At 44.2% G+C, this 18,098-nt stretch overlaps 2 protein-coding genes across 2 annotated transcripts in view; one reads left to right on the forward strand and one right to left on the reverse strand.

Annotated features, from left to right (window-relative positions):
- The window catches only part of LOC125439912 (huntingtin-like), a 94,699-nt gene extending 78,718 nt beyond the window's left edge, over nt 1–15,981 (reverse strand). Inside the window, exons 1-10 of the mRNA XM_048509256.1 lie at nt 15,694–15,981; nt 12,461–12,544; nt 11,409–11,529; nt 10,219–10,278; nt 7,848–7,927; nt 6,807–6,945; nt 5,089–5,230; nt 2,363–2,541; nt 625–829; nt 28–75 (exon numbers count right to left, since the gene is read on the reverse strand). Coding sequence (XP_048365213.1) covers nt 28–75; nt 625–829; nt 2,363–2,541; nt 5,089–5,230; nt 6,807–6,945; nt 7,848–7,927; nt 10,219–10,278; nt 11,409–11,529; nt 12,461–12,544; nt 15,694–15,815 — 1,180 coding nt within the window. The 5' untranslated portion in view covers nt 15,816–15,981. The remainder of the gene's footprint in view (nt 1–27; nt 76–624; nt 830–2,362; nt 2,542–5,088; nt 5,231–6,806; nt 6,946–7,847; nt 7,928–10,218; nt 10,279–11,408; nt 11,530–12,460; nt 12,545–15,693) is intronic.
- Nucleotides 15,982–16,063: 82 nt separating this feature from the next.
- NOP14 (NOP14 nucleolar protein) overlaps nt 16,064–18,098 on the forward strand; it is a 29,508-nt gene continuing 27,473 nt past the window's right edge. The window contains 1 exon segment of the mRNA XM_048509265.1: nt 16,064–16,510. Coding sequence (XP_048365222.1) covers nt 16,079–16,510 — 432 coding nt within the window. The 5' untranslated portion in view covers nt 16,064–16,078.

Raw genomic sequence — 18,098 nt, forward strand, 5'->3', positions numbered from 1 at the left:
ATTGTGATTGCCCAGATATATAATCACCTTTTGGTTTTCTGGGGAAAACAGGGCTGCATGAAGACCCCCCTCCGGCTGCAAATCACAGAAAGTAACAGATAAAAGCACAGATCAGAGAAAATGCCAAGCAAGAGTTTTAACAGCCTCCAAAACGGAGTTAACAAAAGAATAAATTTGCTGGCTGCAGTTATGAATAATTCATCTTTTACTGACACAAAATGACCTTCTATATAGCAAGTAGTAATGCTGCAAACTCATTACTAAAATGTGTAAACAAACTAATCCAGCCCATCATTCATTTTTAGAAATCCAATTAGAAATGGATAAAAATAATTTTGCAAAATGTTAGTAATTAAAGAGGAAATATTTTATCTATAGAAATAAAAGACAGCCACCAGCTGATTAAGCCATTTTGGTTAAACTTAAGCTCAATGAACTAAAAAATTACACTTATATGTAGTAGTAGTAGTAGTAGTAGTAGTAGTAGTAGTAGTAGTAGTAGTAGTAGTACCACCAATACCTCTTTTTAAGAACTTCAAAATATACTTGTACACTTTATCTAAAACACAGGAATCTTAACTGAAACTTCAGCATTGGTTTATGACTGAGGCACTAAGCCCTTACCTATAAGTTCCGCTATGCTATCACTGCGGTTTCTGCTGGAAGCCTCATCCTCGGACACGCCGACTTGAGTCAGACCCCCCGCTGTGGTCAATGCCAGAAGGAGATCAGGAGGAGGTGTTCTGAGAAGTTGTTGTAGTAATTCTAAAGCACCAGTCACAACATTATGATCCCGGTGCCGAGCGTAACGTAGGGTCAGTTCGTAAACCTACATGTTAAGGAGCACAATTAAGTCAGGATTCAGTAGACGAAGGCACTCCAGAGTTAACTATTTTGTTTCCCACTTGCACTGCTCACGATGTACTTCACAGCTGCAACCCCCCTTCCCAAATTCCAAAAACATTTAGGGAACTGCATAAGGTGCACCCACACCAACAGAGAGGGCAAAGACACCAGTATATGGTCACCCCACAGCTCTGTGGCAGTCAAACCCAGAAATGGGCACTACTACAGAGTAGTAGTAGTACAGCTGGTGTTCAAGTGGATATCTGCACAGGGGGGAGCGGACTGTGGTAAATCCAGGGGTGAAGCCAATTTTAGTCCATTTAGTCCACCTGGGCCTTCGAGCTGCGAATGCCATAGCGCAGGTCTTAAACTTATGTTACCCATAACTCCATTCTGCCTAATGGAGGGCTTTCCAGGCAGCCAGGGTTCCCTTGTTTTTGCTGCCTTCCCAGGTCACCTGGAAGTCCTCTGGAGGAAGTGCAGCAGTGGTGTTGTCCCTAGCAACAACAGTCCTATGGACTGGGCTGTAAGCCTTCTTAGGGACTCCATTTTGACAACATTCAAAGTCCCTGCTCCGAAAATGGAGGTAATGAACTATTTCCAACTACTTACAATTCCAAGAATAAATTACCTACCATAAGTCAACAGCTTTTACAGTATGTACAGAGTTTAGGGAAAGAGGATATTGCTTTTCTGAACATTACTCAGTTTGCCATATCATAAGACAACTAGGCTTTTCATTTTTCTAATAATTTGGACACCGGAGTTTGGACTCTGCAATGTGTCATTTACCCCAATCTTTTACCCAGAGTGAGAGAGAGAGAAATCGCGATGGGGGCAGCAGTTAAACCCCTCAGCCTCTAACATGCTAATTCCCAGAACTGCCAAACCAAGGAGAGTGAGGAAGTACCCAAGGAAATCTTCTAAAGGCAGCAGAAGAAAGGAGGCTGAGATCAGATCACTCAGGTGGGGATATCCTTTGACACACTCTGTGGTGGCAGCGGCTACACAGAAAAGGCAATCCCCCCGAGCCGATTGGGGGATTGGGGGGTCTATGAAATCTAATAAATAATAAATAATAACTTCAGGGAATTAGAGAAAGGGACTTGGATAACCCAGACCAGCCCTCAGAAGCTTACCAGGGTCAGCCCTGATTAGTACTTTGCTGGGAGACCACCAAGCAAGTGCAGAATTGCTACACAGAGGAAGGCAATAAGCAAACCACCTCTGAATGTCTCTTGCCTTGAAAACCTCAGGGTCCTGGGGTCATCATGAGATATGATGTAATGACAAAGAGAGGGGGGGAGGGAGAGCCATTTGGCTGAGCCATTTGTTTCTCCTTCAGAAGGGAACAGGCTCCTGTGAGGGGGGATTCTCTGCAATCCTAAATTAAGCCAATGGAAGTTTCAGTAAGAAGAAGCAGTACATTTTAGAACCAATGTTAAAAAAAAGTTTTAAATAAGGTAAACATTGACTCATCAACTACAAATAGTTGCATCCAACATTTTGTTCTTACCTGTATAAGTTGACTTAAGGAAGGGGAAATCTCAGTCTCTTTTCGTATCATGCCAAAGCTACCTTTCAGACTTGTATCTTTCACCTGCTGCTGCAGTAAAGGTATCAGATACCTTAGGGTGAGCAACACTCCAAGAATTAAAACAGTAGGATATTCATCTTCTATGGGAAACAATAAACCTGAAAAGTTAATAATCATGGTATAAAAGATGTATCACCAGTACATTTTCTCTAAGAAGAGGTTTATTTGGAATATGGATAAAAACATGTAAAATATTAAGCAAGCCAACCTCACCTTTAATGACGAAATTGAAGCAACCCAAAAGAATAATACCATAATGCATAAGGACACAATTAATAATCAATGGAGAATCAAATATTGACAAGAAATCAAAGGAGAAAATAGTCAATGGATGACATACTTTCAAATAGCATCAAGGTTAAGAAGTTCAGAGGCGTAGCTAGGGAAAATGGAGCCCGGTGCAAAATCTGAGTTGGGGGGCCCCATGTTCGTTTATGTTTTTGTAAGTTTTAGTTTTTTTCAGTTTTTGGCCTGCAGGGGGTGCAGTTTTTAGGCTAGCAGGGTATCTTTAGAAGACTCTCCTAATGATACGACCCAGGTTTGGTAAAGTTTGGTTCAGGGGGTCCAAAGTTATGGACCCTCAAAAGTGTAGCTGCCATCTCCTATTAGCTCCCATTGGAAACAATGGGGGATGGGGGCACCCCCTTTAGGAAAATGAACAAAAAGTATTGTATTGTATTTATATACCACCACCACCCCCGAAGGGCTCAGGTATAAGAGTCCATGTTGGAAATGTCAAGAAAAAACAGCATCATTCTTCTATATGTGGTGGATTTGTAAAAGGCAAAAAAAATCTGGATAATTCATACATAAATGCAGAAAATATTGAAGATTAAATTTTAAATGGGCCCTCAAAATATGTAATTAGGCATTTTTTCAAAAAAACTTAACAAAACAACAAGAATTATTTTGTACTTTTTTTGTTATCATTTTGTAATTATTAACAGCTGCAAGAGTTACAGCCAGAGGCACAGCAGGGCAAAATGGCACCCCCGCACACACACCCACACCCCCTTACCTGAGCCGCCACCGCGCAGCCCAGGCTCCAGCCAACGTGCTGCCCAAGCGCCAGCTGGGGGCCGCGGGCAGGACCTGACCAGATGGCTGCTCCACGCAGCCCAGGTTTTAGCCTCCAGATTGGCCACCAGCTCACCCCCTCTCAATCGGTCAGACCGGCCAAGACCCCCCTCACATGGGGGCACCCAGGACATTTGTCCCTGGATGTCCCCATTATAGCTATGCGACTGGTTAAAGCTGCATCTAGCTAAAAAATGGAGAGATTTCCTGATCAAGAAAATCAGGAAGATAAAATGAGAGAGTACTTCAACATGGCCAAATTGACTAGTTTCGTAAACAGAAGAGCAGATTAATTCAAAGAGAAATGAAAGTCCTACTACAAGTATTATAGAATAGAAAGACCTACTTAAGAATATACAATGGTGACATATACTGTTACGATTAAAGTACTTAAAAATAATGCACACAGTATTGTCAGAGGCTTTCACGGGTGGAATCAATGGGGTGCTGTGTGGTTTCCGAGCTGCATGGCCATGTTCTAGTAGCATTTTCTCCTGATGTTTAGCCTGCATCTGTGGCTGGCAACTTCAGATGATCCTCTAAAGATGACAGCCACAGATGCAGGCGAAATATCAGGAGAAAATGCTACTAGAAGAGCAATCAGGAGAAAATGCTACTACTAGAGCAGCAGTGGCGTAGGAGGTTAAGAGCTCGTGTATCTAATCTGGAGGAACCGGGTTTGATTCTCCGCTCTGCCGCCTGAGCTGTGGAGGCTTATCTGGGGAATTCAGATTAGCCTGTACACTCCAACACACACCAGCTGGGTGACCTTGGGCTAGTCACAGCTCTACACAGCTCTCTCAGCCCCACCTCCCTCACAGGGTATTTGTTGTGAGGGGGGGAAGGGAAAGGAGTTTGTAAGCCCCTTTGAGTCTCCTACTGGAGAGAAGGGGAGAATATAAATCCAACTCTTCTACTAGAACACGGCCATACAGCCCAGAAACCGCACAACACCCCAATAATGCATACTCTTTTACACATACTTTAGTAGATAATCTCAAATAAAGTACAGATATCATTTTATTAATCTGATTAGAGTAAAAACCTCTTGAACTATTATAACACTGTTTTAAGTACAAAAACTATATGTATGTCTATTAATTCATTTTCAAATATAATCAACAAGAATGTAGTAAGAAATGACTAAATTGCTTAATGATTAATGACTAAAGATGTCCTATTCAGTATACTAGCTAATTTAATTTCTTTTATAAGATCCTACATACAGATCCATTTTAATTATTATTATCCTTACTGTTATTACTGTTAACTTTATTCTGTAATTTTTTTGATACAATAAAAACAAGTTGTAAAGAAAGCATATCAAATTATTTTTCTTGCATACTTTGTGTGGAGTAATATTTCATTGGCTGTAACCATGGACATGGGAGGCAGCACCATCCAGAATATTCTTTTTTGCTCCAGACATCATGATAAGAGAAATTGCAGCCGACCACATTTTGTAAAAGCAAAATGCTTGTCTGGGGGAAACAGGACTGCTTCAGAGCGTAAGCAGCCATTATGAAAAGGGAAAGAAAAAGAAAAAAGAGATGCCTTTGCCATCTTACCTAGCAGGACGTTCAACAGCCAAGTGTAGAAATACTGTGTCCTCCGTGAATGTTGGCAGATGCTCACAGTGGATGCAGCTGCTGTTCGACGGATGGTAGGAGAACTGCTCTTCAGGTTAGTCACAAAAGTCTTCAGTAAAGCCTACAGAAAGAGAAACTCCTCTCAGTGGTTTGAATATCTGCAAAGGCACTGAGATCCAACTTGAGTAGGGTGCTTTCAGTTTGTTTTAAAATTTAATGAGATGGTCATGCCCTTTGAAGCAACACTGTGTGTAGAACATGTTAAAAGTTATCTGCATCATAGTTTTAGCAATCTTCCACACTTAGATTAAACTAAACTGGTTATTTAATCCATTGTGGAAAGAGCAGTCCATACTACCCACTACCAGATGTTCTTCCATCAATTATACTTGTAACACCACAAAAGACCTCCAACTGTATCACTGGGAAAGAACCCAGGGACAGCCAGAAGGCAAGAAATCAGCACAGAATGTTACAGCAATGCGAATGAGCCTCACAAGGATGGGATGTTAACTGAGGAAGGGTTTTGAACGCATAACCTCACTTTTGGAGGAACCCAAGAGATGCCTCTGCTCTGCTGCCCCTGTGCGTTCAGTCAGCGCTGGCAGCTAGGCAAATGCTAGCTAATGGGTCAAGAGTTACCCTTCTTTCAGACATGGGAGAAAAGCTGAGGAATAGTAGCCCTGTTCACGTGTTACAGAGAGAGCCTGCTCGAATGGGCATACAGCTGTCTAAGGAAGGGCCTTCCAGGCGGCCTCAGGCAAGGAGGAATTGCAACGCACTAGAATCAACACTAACACAGAGCCACTGTTTGTCAGCCTAGACCCGTGGTGGCGAACCTTTGGCACTCCAGATGTTATGGACTACAATTCCCATCAGCCCCTACCAGCATGGCCAATTGGCCATGCTGGCAGGGGCTGATGGGAATTGCAGTCCATAACATCTGGAGTGCCAAAGGTTCGCCACCACTGGCCTAGACCTTAATGTGCTGTCAATTACAAACCAGCATGATAAGAGTACAGTATTTGTGCATCAGTGAGCTGGGAAAAAGGATCAGAATTGAAGAGTAGAAGGATGAGAGATGTGAGACAACCCATTCAACTCCGCGAAAGTGATATAAAGGCAGGGGTCCAGCATTTTGGGATATACTGCCAGAGTGAGTCTTGATTCAATGTGTACAAGTTATGTTTCACCAATTTCAAAATTTATGCTATTTCCCAGTAGAAGCACAAAAATATGGGGAATGAAGGGGACTGGGACTGCCAGCTTCGCCAGAGCTGGCTTTCACCAAGTATGCCTCATCAATAAATGCTGCTGACTGATACTTCAGAGTCTGTACACTAGATTAAGGTTCCGACACCTAACATTAAGCCAGTTCTGGCGAAGCTGGCATTCCTCTCTCGATTTCCCAAGATTTGTGAAGAACAGTCTTTGGAGCCGAGACAGCCCCAAGGCCGGCGGTTTTTTAAAAGCCCATTGACACACATTTCCTTGGACGGTCCAAATACCAGAACAGGCTACATGAACTCTTAATTCTTTGGCTTTCCTACTCCACTAATTAGTTCTTCTATTCTCCGTAATGCTAAACAACAACGCAGTTATTGTTTGTAACATTTTACATACATACGTTCTTGAGTTTTAAAAAGTTAAAAAACGTAGTAATTAAAAACATGTTTTAAGAGTTTTTAAAATCGTACCTTGATTTCATTGTCATTTGCAAAGTTTCCAAAAGCTGACATGATTTTTGGTATTGCTGCAGCCAGTGTCTCTTGTACCGATTCTTCAGACCTCTTGCACACCCGTGTTAGGCAGGGTAACAGGTTTACTAAGTATGGCCTGAGGGGAAAAACACAAAACCTATTCAATGATTTTGAACTTAAAAAACTGTACTCAGGAACAGCCATGTGACAGGCAAATTACTTCTTCATACTTGTACAGCTGAAAGGAATACTGCTATGCAAACAACAGCAGGCCCTTCTGGAAAAGGATGAATGCCAGTCACCCACACCTATGGCACCCATACCATCTGTCCACTCAGTCCACCCCAACTATAGCAAAAAATGTCACATAGGCCATGGACTCAGTGTGGCAGTGTAAGCATTAAGGTGATGCACACTGGAGTAAAAAAATCATAAACTTAAATGGGGTCCGAAATAGGTGAAACTGAAAAACTTGTTGCAGTTGCAGTAGATATCTCAATTAATATGTCAACTAAGCATGCAGCAGTGGTGAAAAAGGCAAATTCAATTCTGGGAATTATTAGGAAAGGGACTGAGAATAAAACAGTCAACACTGTGGCATCCTCATACATGGGTTGGAGCACCTTTCCTATGAATCTTGGACATTTCAATATAGAAAAAAAGGTGACTGAGGAGTATTTAATTGAGGTTTATAAAAGTATGCATGAGGGAAGAAAGAAATACTGCTCTCTCTCCCCATAATGCTAGAACTGAAGAGCATCTTATGAAATTCGTAGCAATAGGTTCTAGCTAGACAACAGAAAATACTTCTTTACTGAACAAACAATTAAACTGTGGAATTTATGTCCAGGTGACATAATTATGACAGTCAGCATAGATGGATTTTGAAAGGGAATTAAGACAGATTCATGGAAAATTGATTTATCAATGGCTACTGGTCATGATAAGTAAATGCCCATTGACAGAGGTAGCAAACCTCTGAACACAAGAACTGGATTGAGGACTGACTTGCAACAACAAGTAAAGTAATAAACTCACCGGCATTTTAGGGGGCGAACAAGATGTGCAAGTTCAGCAAACCTCCAAAGGGCAGCACGCAAACTTCGAGAAGCACCATTCTAGCCAGATATAATGTAAAACATCTGTTATCCAGATTTTAGGCAAAGGTTTTGAATGTACAAAGAAAATATGGAGATCAGTTATGTGTACAGACAAGAAGACAACTCTAAGACAAAATTTCATTTCAAGATCTGAACCCAACAGGGATTTTCAAAATCAAAAGATATTCCCAGTGACAGCGTAAGATTTCCCCATCTCCCCCTCCTGTTGCACCCCAAATAACCCCCTCTCTGTTCCTGAGGAAAAGAGAACACCCCCCTCCCCCCAAAAAAAACCCAAACAGGAAGTTACAGAGAGATCCAAGGGAAACTTCACCTCCTTTCCAACCACAGATATTCTGTGGGAACAAAGTCAATGACTTGACAATGCACTCTGAACAGCGATCACTTCAGTGAGGGTTTTTTAAAAATCATGTGCTATTGTACATACCAGGAAATATTGAGAAAGACTACCTTAAGTTTATCAATAAAACCATAGCACACAATGAGTGAAAAAATGCACAGCATTTTCCCTTGGAAAAGTGGAGTTCCGCAAATCTCCTGCTAGCATCTCAAATCCTAATAAGGCCACATATAACATGCCTAAGAATCCAACACTACGTCACTTCCTCCCAAATGCCAGAATTAAGGCAATTTTTGTGTTGCATAGAAAGCAAGGAGATTGTATACCTAGTTACATATCTCGGTGAAAACAGACTGCACATCAGTGGGGTGTGTAAAAAGAAGCTGGTAGGCATTGAAGATTTGTATATGTTTACCCTTCAGAACAAGTGGAATCTGCAAGGATTTACAGGAGGTACTTCATTTCCCCTCCCCTGCTATCTGACAGCCCCCATGCCCATTCTCCTTTTCCTTCCCACAAAACAGCCAACCTACCTTTATCTGCCCTTCTAACCAGTCTTCCTTCTCCGCCCCTGCCACAGCCTAGATGCGTAGTGCCAGCCACTGGCAGGAGAATGGGAATCACTTTCCCCTGCATGCTCCTCTCCACACCACTTGCCCTTTCCTCCTTCTGGCAGCCCCCATATTCTTTCCCTTCCTCATTCTCCTCTTCTCAGCCATTCACGAACCAGTCGTATACCGGGATCCCATCTTCAGCCATATTTATTATTTATTTACTTCATTTATACCTCAACTTTCTCCACTGTGGGGAGAAAAGCACCTTACACATTTATTTCCCCTCTTCCCTTTTATCCTCACAACAATGCAGGGGGGTAGGTCAGACTGAAAGACTGTGTTAAGCCCACCATTACCATGGCAGATGATGACTCCTCTCTGAAGCTCTAACCACTACACCACACTCGTTTTACAGGGCGGGTGCTGCTAAAGAAAAACAGCCAGGCTCAGGTGATTCATGTAGCTGGGCAGAATCAAGTCACCCAGTGGTTGCTTCTGCAGCAGTGGCGTAGTGGTTAAGAGCAGGTGCACTCCAATCTGAAGGAACCGGGTTTGATTCCCTGCTCTTCCGCTTGAGCTGTGGAGGCTTATCTGGGGAATTCAGATTAGCCTGTGCACTCTAACACACACCAGTTGGGTGACCTTGGGCTAGTCACAGTTCTTCTGAGCTCTCTCAAACCCACCTACCTCACAGGGTATTTGTTTGCAGGGGGAGGGAAAGGAGATTGTAAGCCCCTTTGAGTCTCCTGGAGGAGAGAAAGGGGTTCTTCAGCTCTTCTTCTTCTAGTCCTGTTCCCAAAGAGTCCTCTCTCAGAGTTCAGAACAACCCTGGAAATGGCCCTGCCCCCTCCCCCTGACCAACAAAAACCAGCCTAGAATGTGGCTGCCCAGTAACTGCCATGGAGGGGTGGTGTTTTTTTAAAGCTAAAGGTGTTCCTTTTATCATTTTGGGATTCTTATCCCCTCCTCCAAACATACCTCTTTTTTTAGATGTCAGATCCTGGGGTGCTTTTCAGGTTTTTAGAAAGATCTGTCTTGTCAGTTCATAGAGTCAATCACCAGACTGAAATATTCTCAGATTTGGCTGACGGCTACTTGAATATACAAGTGGGGACCTGTAAGAAACTATCAGGGAGAGTGCATCCCTTCCCCTTCTTTAAGAAAGTTCCCTCTTTATCATCAGTTTATTCTCAACTTAGTAATAAAGAAATATCTTCCCAGTACCTTCATGAATGTCAGGATTACTAATAAAAACACTAAGTTACCTTTAGTGCTTATACGTTAGTGAACTTTAAGTTTCATTTTTACATAACTCATCCTCTGCTCCTTGGATTCATACTGCTTTATCACAGCAAATTCAAAACTACAAACAACATCAACCACCATCCCCTCACCTTTTTAATCTCTTTGTAGAGTTCCAACTGTAACCTTGGGAGGTTAGAATCCATCAAAGCCTAGAAGAAAATCAAACCATCAATTCAACAAATCAGCATTCTTTCAACACATTCTATTTTGCAGTCATCAGCCTGCAGGTATTCTCAATACACTGACAATTAACTCTTCATCTACAAAAACAGCTGTGACAAAGACACAACCAGGCCCACCCAGCTCACTGACCCAACCACAACATTCCTGGGAGTCTACGAAGGGCTCAGGAACCTGAGAAAGCCAGCCCAACAGCTTCATCCATACGTGGAGACAAATGGGTTCCTATGGCTCTTGTTATTAAGCACTGTCATTCTTATACATATGGACAATTTTATTTATGTACTAGCAACAAAGTCCGTTGTGTAAGAAAATTCAACATGCTGTAGAGAACTGTGAGTTGTCACTAACATGCTTTGACACTGGGAGGAATGCGATACAAAAGACGTTGCATATCAATGCTGCACAGGCGTCTTGTTTATGTATATAGTGCCATAAATCATAAACTAATACCCATAAACACCTCAGCAGCAAATAAAACAGCTTGTCAGATTATATATTTTGTATCTCAAAGTAAGACTTTTTACATACTAGATCATGTGCATCCCAGATCAGATAGACAGACAAAGTCTGGGAGTTCCATCCTCAGAACCTGAGGACTGTGGGAGAAGATTTAAGCTCCCCCCGCCCCCACCCTGCATGATTATCCTGACTTGACACAGCGCCAGTGAGCCACTGTCAGCCCTACCAGGAAAACTTAATGTGTACCAATGTTTGCATGCAAGCTTCTCCAGCAAGCTTGCCATCTCCCTGAATGCCATGGCCCCAGAATGAATCAGGCATCTGCACACATAGGAGTAAAGATCTGAAAAGAACTTCAAGGCCACACCGACTGAAAAGATCCAAGAACAGATGGGAAAAGTGCAACTGCAGAGTGAGGTCCGTTTCTCCAGACAACACTTGCAGCCCCCCTCTCTTCCTTCATGAAACTCACAGGGGCAAATGCAGAGTTCCAAAGTGGTCTCCAATCCCCAAATTGCTTAACATCTCGTCCAGAATGGAACACGCACCCAGTTCACTTTGTTATGAGGGACACATATAGGTATCCCATAAAAGAATCATGTACAAAACTATAAAAAAACCTCAAAATGAAACTTACCTTGATAACTTTATTGAGACATTCATCAGCAACCATCCTTACATCTGATTCTGCATCATCGCTACAAAGCAAAAAAAGTTCCATAGCAATGCCCAGCAATTTCTGAAACTCTGGAGAATTTCTAAAGTAAAGAAACAAAGATAAAATGAGTTACATCCCAAGCACCAGGCTTGCAGAACAGATCTGTCCAACCTTTCCCTTCCCAGTGTAGCCAACTTTCCCCCCCAAAATCTCACTGTTAGAGAAATGGCAATTACCCAAGCTGAAAAATCCAACATTCATGGGAGCCAATAAGACAGCAAAGCAAACAGTAAATAGGAGAAACTTCACTGGCCAAAAGTTTATTTATAACAAAGATCCCTGCTAAATTATCACAATCCTGTCTTATTTTCAGATTAGACTATAAAAGAGAGCAAAGACACACTGCCCCCTCCCCCGACAAAATGAACCAAGTTGAGAAAACAAAGAAGTACTTGAAGATACAGGTTTTTCAAGAACGTTGCTTATTTACTTCTGACAAGAGAAAGTTGCCAGATGAAACAACATTTTTAAGAAGTCTTCATAAACTGTGAAAATGATAAGGAAGAGGAAAAGGCTGTCTAAGTCACACATAAGCAATGGCAGTCATACCCATATTTCTACATTAACTCGGAGTACCAGCTATCCTACGAAAGTGTACACATGGGTACTCCACCCTTGTATGGCTAACAATATTTGATTAAGGCTCTCTGGGCAGGCTGCCATTTCACACTATATGGCAAACACATCAAGCTGCGGCACAGACAGGCTTGCAACAAGGCCTGAAATATGTAACCCTCCCAGGTTCTTTCTTCCTGGCCTCTAATTAAGAGCACTGTACAGAAGGAAAGCCCACATGTTGAAGTTTTGTATCCATCTCTAACCACAAATTTTACCTTGCAATAAATGTTAGACTTAACTGCAGAGTTCACCTGTCCAGCTTACAAAGTAATGAAAAGTCATTATCACATATAGCAGCCCTTGAACGTACAACAGCACAGCTATTAACAGAATCCAAAAAGCATACAAATTACCTTAGAGACTGAGCAACTATATTTTCACATATTGTTAGGCAATGATTCACTCGATCTTTCTTGGTGGTAGAAAGGTCTTTCTTTCTGAAATAAAAAAGGATCAAATTTGAATTTTTAAAAAGTGCAAGTCAAGTTACTAGAACCCATATCCATCTAATATGCAACCTTTATCTTGAATGCTAATTCTGTTTCTTGTCTCAAGATAATGCCTAGTAACTCGATGTGATCTCTTAATTCTTCCATACAACTTGGATTCCAGCAATAATTTTCAGCAATGGAAAAGGCAGATAGATGATTTTCACAAAAACTCATTTGTCCCTTCTTGCTACAGACCTCAAATCTGCCCTCAAGGGGAGTCGTTTTGGGAAGATCAATGAGCTGCAGCTGGCAGAAGCAGGGAGTAGATATTGTTGGGATCCTTGAGGGTGCAAGTACTTGCTAAATGGCTAAAGGATCTTCAGAAATGAATATTACACTGGGCAGATAGTGGACACATCTTCATAACCAGAACTGATACACACACAAACATAGAGAAGTGGATTTAGAAAGATCAGAAGGTGACTGAAGTTCAATCTATAGCCACTGCAAGAGCCAGCTTGGTCAATTTCATCTAGCATAACAATGCATAATGAAATAGTTGTCAATGCCCTGAGTTTCTAGCAAACGTTATACATTACCCACTTATCTATGTATGGATTACCACATGGCTGAACCTGGAAAGGGAAAGGGAAAGGGAAAGTACTACTTAATACACTGGATAATACTTAAAGCGCTTTAAAAATACTTATTCAATGCCCAGTTTACAAAAGGTGGGGACAATGACATTAGTCTTCTTTATCTCCTGTAAACTCATCTGTAGCCTCATTATGAAGGAGAGTGGATTTAGAAAGATCAGAAGGTGACTGAAGTTCAATCTATAGCCACTGCAAGAGCCAGCTTGGTCAATTTCACCATTTACAGTGATTTAGGAGAAGCTAAATTATGCCCTTGTACTAGCAAACAGACACCCCGAGAACAAACAAGAATTTAAAAGCTTCCCTGAGAAGGTGTCAGGGGCCATGGGATCTCAAATCCAAAACCTGCTAATCCAGCCTTGCTCTGTATGGAAGCTAATTTATGCATTGTGAGAGAGCTGCTGATTCTATCTCCTGCACCATAGAGTCCTCTTCAAGATAACCAGCTGAAGACACACCTCCCGCACAGCAGAATTCAATAAAAGCTGGTGAAATCAACTGACAAGAAGAGGCTAGCAACAGCTAACCTACAGACACACATCTGCATCTGTTCATCCTGATTCTCTACTCTCCCCTTTGCTCTAGACTTTGCAGAATCCAACTCCTTGAATTATCTGAAGTTCAGTCCGACTGCCTAGGCTTGGAAACATACACACACACACACACACACCCCCGATTTGTGGTTTGACCCAACTTGGATTCTGCTGTGTCGTTCTGATTTACAGCTCATTTTTGGTAATACTCTTTCTGTGGAAGGCCCTCTTAGAAACAATTGCCCAGCGCCTCCTGTGCTGGCCAAATCAAGACTCTTGGTTTATGGAGTTTTCTGAATTGCTTTTTGCCCCTGCATTCTCTTTTGTAAATGCTTTCAGACTGATTTTACTGATAACTTATTAAATGTGGAACGTTGAATAGCTGTATTTTTCCTTTCAAAACTACCTTGGAATTATAAATGAAATAAATATATTTTAAGTAAATAAAAAGTAATAGCCATTTGCCACAATCAGCTCCTTGTAGTAGAACAGAGATCCAGTCACAAAAACTGAAAGCTTCACATTGTCCTGATTTCCTTCTTTTACGTTCTGATGATTAAACAGGATCACTGTTAAGTGGTACTCGTTATGTCTAGAGAATGTTGACCTTTCTTGAGAATTAGTATGGTAATAATTATATTGCTTATAATAATTATATGCCTACAATACAATTATATTATGCTACTCTCAAAAAAAGACCTTAACTTCTCCAGACATAACAAGTACCTATAAAGAATGTTATAAAATTCAACAAAAGTATAAAATCAAATACAAACCAAATTACTGAGAGAGCTACACTTGGAAAATGAAAATAGCAACACATTCTCAAAGGATTCTGACAAATTGCAGTTATCCCATCTAGTCTAAGGCAGCAAATTCTAACCATTCCCAGAACTTGTCAGTCAATGCCCAAGGAATGCCAGTAATGCTGCATTATCAAAGATGGGCAAAGATCACAATGCCCAATCTCTTGTTTAAAGGCAGAATCTCTACAGATCACATCCCCAAAAAGTACATTTGTACATAGAACATCTTGCTAACAACCACATGAAGAGCTAAACAATTTCCAATGAAATTATTTGCTTACCCACCATAACTGCCAAAATCACAAATAACTAATCTAAAAACACAAGTCTATCAGACACCAGGAAGGTGCAAGGAACTGAGTCTAACTGTCATATGAAGGCACTTAAAGGCTGTGGCTCAGTGAAGGAGCATCAGCTTGACAGGCAGAATCTCCCAGGTGAGGAAGTGGCATCAACACCCACTGAGGCCCTGGTCAGCCGCTGCGCATCTGAGTCGCTGAGGCAGGCCAATGGTCAGATTTAGCTTAAGGCAGCTTCATGTGTTCTGCAAAACTATTTTAATCATTAATTTTATCACTAAACCTTATTAGCATTTGAGAACAGTTTCACACAAATTTGTTGTAAAGTTTAAATGGACTGTTAACATTTATTTCCCAGTTCTTAAATCACCTATTACATGTGAATTAAATCTCCTTGGAACGCTAATTATTTGTTATACTCAACAATTTGTCACTGGCTTAAGTTTTACAGACGGTTTAAAGCATAGGTGTCAAACTCATGGCCATGCTGGCAGGGGATGATGGGAACTGTAGTCCATAACATCTGGAGGGCCACGAGTTTGACACCTGTGGTTTAAAGAATGGCCTGCGACTGCAAACAAACAATACATAACATTCTGCAAAGGAAGATTTCGAAGTGCGATTTCCGTCTCCTGGACTTAACACAACCGCTCATCCTGGATCCCAGCGGAGCCACGTTTCGCCCGAAGAGGGTGCAGAGCTTTGCAAACATCCCCTGGCGCGGGGGTTGCCTCTCCCAACCCCCCCTCCGCCCCCCCCCCGGAGCCAACACGGAAGTCGAGACCGTTCCGCCTGACCCTCTCCCCCGCGGGCGGGCGGGCGGGCGGGCGAGACAGGCCAGGCCTCCCCACCCCCACTTACGGCCTCTGGGGCGGCTCCTCAGGAGGAGGGGCGGCGGCGGCGGCGGCTGAGGCGGCGGGGCTCTGCTGCTGGAAGGAGCGGAGGGACTCGAAGGCTTTCATGAGCTTCTCCATGGTGGCCATCGCCGGCCACAGTGCGCGAAGGGCGCCTCCTGCCCCTGCCCCGCGTCGGGCGATTCAGCGCCGCCGATCGGCCGCTCAGTGACAGGAGAGCCGCAGGGACGCAGCACTCTCAGCCCGCCCCTGGCCCGCCGCCATCTTGGGGGTTGTCCGTCACCCTCGACGCCACCTCCTCCCGCCGAGCTGCCAATCGCACGAGGGCCGGAGCCCGGACCAATCGGAAAAGAAGACCTGAAAGAGCCCGCCTCTCGCCCCACAACCGACCAATGCCTCGGTCGAGGTTAGCCCTGCCCCTTCCGCATGGCCAGGGTAAACCGGTAGGTGAAAGGTTCCTCTCGGCCGCCGTCGAGCTTTCTCCGTCCGGGGTGAAGTGGGTTCGTCCGGAGGGGGCGCTGTTGCCCCTGCGAGCCTCCCTAAGCCTCGCTATTGGGAGGCCGCTCTGCAGCCCGGCCTCGCCGTCTCCACGGTCCCACCGGGGGTCCGTCGGGCGACATCCTCCCACGCGGCCCTTCCTCGTGGCGAGGACCATGGGCAAGGCGGCGCCGCGCGGCGGGAGAGGAGGCCCGGTGGCCGCCCGCCTCCTGCGCACCAACCCCTTCGAGGTGAAGGTGAACAAGCAGAAGTTCCACATCCTGGGCCGGAAGACGAAGCACGACGTGGGGCTGCCGGGCGTCTCCCGCTCCAGAGCCCACAGGAAGGTGAGCCCGCTTGGAGCAGTGCCCCCACAGAGGCCCTGAGCATGTGCAGAGTGCCGGGTCTTGTGGGGGGTTCGAGTGGCCGGCTGGAAGGACCTGTCTTTTCCTGACTCAGAGTTCCTGACTCTGTGGGGCTGGGAGCTCTGTGGAGCGGGGGGCGGGGGGGGCGCCTTTGAGGGTACCCACACTCATGCCAGCTCTCACACCCGGGGAGGGGGGGTTTAAAGTTTGCTCCAACCCCCACCCCGTGGGTTTTCCTGTCAGAGCGCCCCGCCCCTTCGGTAAGCCCCATATGTCTTGACTGGGGTTCAGCCCAATAGAAATTACCCTGAAGAAGGCTGGCAGCAATTGCTGTCCGCTTCCAGATGAAGTCTTTGCTATAATACGTGTTCCTCGGGAAGAGGGGCTATGATGTCTTCCTGTGGGATGGGCGGCGTTGAGATTGTAATGCCCGCTGTCGTTTACCGTCCCTTTTGCGATGTGATCTGTGATGAATATAAAAACCCTATTTTAGTCTATAGAGCTGGATTTACTGATCTTGTAAAAGCTGCCTCGTTTGTTAAACACTTCTGATCCAACCGTATGGGAAGGCGTAGCTAGTTTGTATGCCAGTAAAGGCTTCTTGTTGTTGTTGCGTAGCTAGTTTCTTGCAGTCATTAAAAGATCTTCGACATTGTGTTAATCGATGATGATGATGATGTTATCCATTCAGTCCTTCTCGACCCTTGGCGACCCGAAATGCAAGCTCTTTCCACATTTTTCGATTAAGTACTGCTTCCTTCAGCTGGTTGATGTTCGTGCCTGTATCAGCTTTTATGGTATCTATAGGACTTCTTAAAGATCCTGTGCAATATGATGTAAATCCACTAAGCTAACTGGAACGCATCCAGGTCTTGTACAAGCTCTAAGGCTACTGGAACATAAATGCCACATGTCTGTGCTTCCAAAATATACAGTAGTTTGTATGAATGGCAATGACTTGAAACCGTCAGGGACAGCAGTCTGCTCTGAAAACTTTAGCTGCTGCAAAATGTCCTTCAGACTTCATCTGATAGTAGACAGCAATTGCTACGCACCTTCTTCAGCATAATTTCTGTTGCGTTGTACTTTGTGCACTGATCACTGGCGAAACCACAATGGAAACATCCAGGGACACTTGACCCGGGCGCCCCACAGTTAAGTCACGTGGGGGTGCAAAATCATCCCCAAGCCCCTCCCCGTTCCCCTCGTCCCACCCCCGCCCCAACAGACTGCTCCAGGCAGAGCCGGCTGAAGGAGCAGTCTGTTGGGGAGGGGCCAGGCCAAGGAGGGAAGGAGACCTGGCCCTGCCAGGCTGCCAGAGACCACCACAGCGCCAAAGGTAAGTGGGGGCGGGGGAGGGGGCGTGGCCTGGGCACCACAAAAGCTTCCCCTCCCTCCTTCCCTACCCAGAAAGCCCAGCTGGGCTTGCAGGGGCCCAGCAGAAGTCTTCCCTCCCACCCCAAAATTCTTGCAGGGCCTCAGCAGACGCCTCCAGGGTCCCTTTCTTGGCTTAAAAAACAAACAAACGCTGAGGCTGGATCTCCCCTCTCTGAGAGGCTGCCTCTCAGAA

Source organism: Sphaerodactylus townsendi, linkage group LG10, assembly GCF_021028975.2.
Source record: "Sphaerodactylus townsendi isolate TG3544 linkage group LG10, MPM_Stown_v2.3, whole genome shotgun sequence".
Taxonomy (NCBI): Eukaryota; Metazoa; Chordata; class Lepidosauria; order Squamata; family Sphaerodactylidae; genus Sphaerodactylus; species Sphaerodactylus townsendi.